This window comes from Rhagoletis pomonella, unplaced genomic scaffold (genome assembly GCF_013731165.1).
Source record: "Rhagoletis pomonella isolate Grant_MI unplaced genomic scaffold, Rhpom_1.0 Rhpom_scaffold_11255, whole genome shotgun sequence".
NCBI classification, from domain to species: domain Eukaryota; kingdom Metazoa; phylum Arthropoda; class Insecta; order Diptera; family Tephritidae; genus Rhagoletis; species Rhagoletis pomonella.
The window spans coordinates 1-5,216 of NW_023469780.1; the positions used below are offsets into that span (position 1 = coordinate 1).

The following is a 5,216-nucleotide window of genomic DNA, read 5'->3' on the forward strand; positions in this document are numbered from 1 at the left end:
ATTGCTAAGCGGCACTGCCCTCCAGTGGTACCGCAACAACAACGAACACTGGAGCACCTGGCACTCATTCAAACGTGATTTCCTGAATTTTTTTCTGCCGGCCCAGTATTTTGAGCGTTTGGAAGACGACATCAGGCAACGGAGGCAGCGCCCGCGAGAAAAATTTAAGGACTACGTGATCGCGATCCAGAACCTGATGCGACGTGCAGCCTACAGCAACGAACAACGGTTGGAGAGAATCTTCCGCAATAGTCACGCCGATTACTTACTGTACATTAAACGGCGGGATTTTAACACCTTGCCGGAGCTTCTAGCGCTCGCGGAAGAGTACGAAGGCATACAAGAAAGTCGTCGACGTGCCCCAGAAGTATCACGGCATGAAGTAGCGAGGCACGTTGGTGACCATCCCCACCGAGACAGGCATTTCAGCGACGACCACCACCACGCAGGGAACAGCATCATCGAGAGGCATCGTATAATAACGCCGCGAGGACCCCACCCGCTTCGAGAGCCACAATTCAAACTGATCATAGCGGCAACACATGCAGGAGGTGTGGCCAAGAGGGACACTACGCCCGAAGGTGCCGTAACCCACAGAAGCTGTTCTGTTGGGAGTGTGGCCGGGCCGACATACGGACAATAGAGTGCTGCCGGAGGCGTCCGGGAAACGAGAGAGGGCTTCATCAGAGGACCGGCGCGATGAAGCCCCCGAGTACAGCGCCGGACAACCAATAATTTTGAGCCAGGAACGCGGCCGCCTCTATGCCCTAATCTCGTTGGGTGGAGCGCCCGCGGAAGCCGTCATCGACACAGGAGCCTCGAGAAGCTTCGTGTCCGCCAGCATGGCGGAGCAATTGGTTAGATTGGGGAGAGGCAAAAAGATAACTGTGGCCATAGGAATCCTTATGGCCGATGGTACCAGTAACCAAATATCCGAGGCCGTGAGGACCGTAATCCGCCTCGGGCAAACGACCCACAACGCCGTTCTGTATGTCATGCCTGGAGCAATTGACGACATAATTTTGGGCCTAGACACATTAGGGGGAATGGGAGCTACGGTGTCCTGCGGCGGGCACCGCGTCGTATTGACGGAACCACCTATACAACCCACGTCGGCGACACTCAGCGAGCCAACACCAAGCACCGAGAACCCCGAACCACCCGCCATGACGAACCATAGCCCACCAAGGAGCAGAAAAGGGAGGCGCCATACAAGGCGACGGTCCGCAAGGGAGAATATCAATAGAATTGAACACGATGATCTCAACCACGAAGATGAGGCTGCCCGCATACGCGACTTTCTAGCCGAAGAACTGCAAAAATTCGAGAATATTAGCGGAGTAGCCACCGTGGGAGAGCACCGGATCATCATGACTGATGAACGTCCCATCAAACAGCGGTACTTCCCGCGCAACCCTGCGATGCAATCTGTAATCGACACGGAAATCGATGAGCTACTCAAGAAAGGATGTATTGAGCCGTCTCGCAGTCCGCACAGTGCCCTGGAGTTGCAACAACACGCCTTCGACATCGAGTACCGCAAAGGAAAACTGAACTTAGTCGCGGACGCACTGTCTCGACAGCCACTAGAGACGCTACTACGAACAACAGTGGCGGAACCACGATGCAAGTGGTGGCACAGACGGGTCGAAGAAATGCGTACCAACCCGGAGAAATACGCCGATTACATGATACAGGAGGGGCAGCTCTACCGTCATATCCCGTGTCGATCCCAGGACGAGGAAGCAGTCCCCTGGAAACTGTGTGTGCCCAGCCCCCTCCGTCGACGAGTACTGAGGGAAAACCACGACATACCAAGCGCGGGGCATATGGGTATTCGCCGAACAGTAGCACGGATTTCCAATCGGTATTATTGGCCAGGAATGTTTCGCGACATCAGCCGGTACATCCGTCAATGCGAGTCCTGCCAGAAGTACAAGGAGGCACAACACAAACCAGCCGGCAAGATGCTCTCGCAGGTCGCTCAAGAACCTTTCGACACGGTGTGTGCCGATTTCATCGGACCCCTACCACGGTCCACGCATGGCAACACCATGCTACTTGTGTTTTTCGACAGATTTAGCAAGTGGGTCGAGTTGGTCCCCATGAGACAGGCCACAGCGGAAGGACTTCGCCGCGCGTTTAGGGAGCGTATCCTCGCCCGATTTGGTATACCCAAAGTCTTCATCTCGGACAATGGTGTACAATTTACTAGCACGCTCTGGCAGCGCTACCTCCAGGAGGTGGGGGTGCGCCAACAATTTACGGCCCCGTATACACCTCAAGAAAACCCGATGGAGCGCGCCAACCGCACTGTAAAGCGAATTATCGCACAGCTTACGAAGACACAACATAGGCGGTGGGATGACCTCCTCCCAGAAATCACACTCGCCGTAAATACGAGCGTCACAGTCTCCACAGGATACAGCCCGGCGTTCCTGGTGCAAGGACGAGAACCACGACTACCAGGAGCACTCTTCGACGAAATAAATATAGGGACAGGCGAAATAGCCCCGACGGCCGAGAAAAAGTCCACAAGGATGCAGGAAGCATTCAGGATCGTCAGACAAAATATGGAACGTGCCACGACCGACCAAGCGCGCCATTATAACCTGCGTCGCCGGGAGTGGAACCCAAAAGTCGGCGAGCTGGTCCTCACCAAAGAACGTCATCTATCTAAGGCAGCAGAGGGGTTTGCGGCGAAACTAGCCCCTAAATATGCCGGCCCCTACCAGATACTCCGATACGTTTCCCCGGTCATCGTGGAGCTACGGAAGACCGACGACGGAAGGACAAGAACGGCGAACCTGGCCGACCTGAAGGCGTACAAGACGGCCGAATCACAACAACTTAGCAGCACGGAAAAGGAGGAAAAGAACCATAACAGAAATTAAATTAAAGTTCTAACCCCAACGAAAAAAAAAGAGGGAAGGGAATTTAAAATAAAATAAATAAAGTTAGCAAGACCGTCGCATCAGTGGAAACCGTCATTCGATCGTCAACTAGCGGACCAACCACACGTGAATAAATGGAAGAATTTTGTAAAAAGGTTAAAATCAATCAACCATGAACATGGAAGGATTAGACAAGATGGAAAAGGGTGTGAAGCGCTTGCGTGAACGCATAGCCGAGGAAAATGCGAAGCGACCGCGGACCCAGATGCTTGGCGTGGGGCCGACCATAGGCCCACGGGATGCTGCCCGCGCACGCGCCGAAGCCGCCGACGCCGCCGCGATGTACGCGGCACTCACGCACGCTACTGGAGAGACGCGCAACCAGCAGCCAGCAATGGCGGCCCAGTTAGCCGCTAGGCGGACCGCCGTCGCACGCGATGCCAGCAGACATGCCGTCACCATCCACGCGGAAATGACCCGCGCTCTGTCAGTGCACGCGATCGCCGCTAACGCAGCCGCAAGGTACGCGACCACAGCCAGCATGACGGCGGGCACCCACGCTGAAAATGCCGACACCGCACAGGCTACAACAGCACGCGCCGTCACAGCCCAAGCAACTGCACGACAGACCCTCGCCGCGCGCACGGCCGCCGTACACGCGACAGCGGCGTTCACCAACGCAGCGCGCGCCGCCGAGGAAATCACCGGGCGCACCCTAGCCTCTTCCCCATCCTTCAGTCCTTCGGGGGACGACAGGTACAACACCGCCGGGGCAGCCGCCTTCTCGGTGAGGAGGGTAGCTTCAGATCACGACACTAGACACGGGAGCGGAATGGACATGGGCAAGACTGCGTCCACTGGTAGCCCGCCCAACGAAAGTACAACAAGCTACAGCGCATCGCACACCACCTCATCGGACACCAGCACGACCACCGATAGCCCAACAGGCGAGAGTCCCGCCAGCGACAGACCGGCTAACCAGGACACCGACATGTCGTTGGCCGAACACCTTGAAATCGAGCTATCCTCGGACGAGGAACAACCACCGCAGGCGTCGACAGGCCCGCGAGCAATTTTCCCGCCAGGACCAGGCGGAATAGCGCTGTATGAGGCCGACCTGCGGACACTGACATGACCCTATTGGGTGACAGACACAGTCATCGATGCCTGGGCAAAGGGCCTGGAAGCCACGCTCAACATACGAGGTACCGTACTCAGCCCATTCGTTGTCTGGCAATTGAGAAAACCCGACAGGGGAGAGAATTATCAGCGCATCCACCGGTGGCTACGCCACACCGACCTTTTCGGCCAACGGGTTGTCCTCGCGCCACACAATGTCTCGAACCATTGGTACCTGCTCGCCCTCGCCAACCAGGAGATGACCCACCATATAACAGATAGCGAGTGTTGGCACGACATCAACATTTGGGTGGCCGACTCCAGGAAAGTAGGAAGGGTGACACACGCGGTAGAGGAATGGCGAGAGTTTCTCCGGTGGGAATACCAGCAGCGACATCAGCGGGAGGCCCCCCACATACGGGAGGTACATCTGGAGGTACCACAGCAGACCAACGATAACGACTGCGGAATATACGTGGTGGAAACTATCGAGAGGGTGCTAAGATACGTCGGAAGCGGAGAAGGAGGGCCGGGGTGTATATCAGGCCCGTTCACGGCGACTATGGCGGCGCAAAAACGCGCGCACATGCTGAGGGTATTCCAGCAACCACCGGAGGCAGGAACACCACCGCCACCCCCACGACCCACGGATCCTCCAGAGGCAACGACACCACTACCCTCACCGCCACACACACCAGTACCACCAGAGGTAGCACCACTGTCAGCGTCACCCCCCCGAACACCAGCACCGACTGAAGCAGTATCACAACCACAATGTTCGTCAACCCCACCAATGGGACAAACGGTAATCCCCGCCGACGAAATCGACGGGCCAGCACTAGACCAGTTCCCGGAGATCGCCGAGAGGGCCCGGAAGGCTATACGCGACATAGCAGAGGGAACCTGCGCATCCTGTGTGAGGTTCCGCGCGGGAGGATACCGAGTCAACGTATACCGGTGGGGCGCAAGTATAGTTCAGAAACATCCCAAGCCTTAAGCCTGCCGAAGAGGGGGGGAAGTGTGAGGACTAAATATCCGCGGAATTTAGCCCTACACCAACAATAACGACTACAGCAACATCATCGAAACGGCTAACCAACACGGGAGACCGTATCACCACTCCTTTGCGACACCGTCACCATAGCAACGCAACATGTAGCCACACAACTCAGCAACACGAAGAACACCAGCTATAACAGAAGT

The 5,216-nt window shown here is 56.3% G+C and overlaps 1 protein-coding gene across 1 annotated transcript; it reads left to right on the forward strand.

Annotated features, from left to right (window-relative positions):
* Window positions 1–3,066: 3,066 nt before the first annotated feature.
* Window positions 3,067–4,029, forward strand: LOC118756631. Its single transcript, XM_036491387.1, has one exon. It carries the CDS (start codon window positions 3,067–3,069, stop codon window positions 4,027–4,029), a length of 963 nt encoding a protein of 320 aa, XP_036347280.1.
* Window positions 4,030–5,216: the final 1,187 nt, after the last annotated feature.

What these genes read in the sequence shown, in the direction of transcription:
- LOC118756631 (XM_036491387.1), top strand. Translation starts at nt 3,067, where the DNA reads ATGAACATGGAAGGATTAGACAAGATGGAAAAGGGTGTGAAGCGCTTG.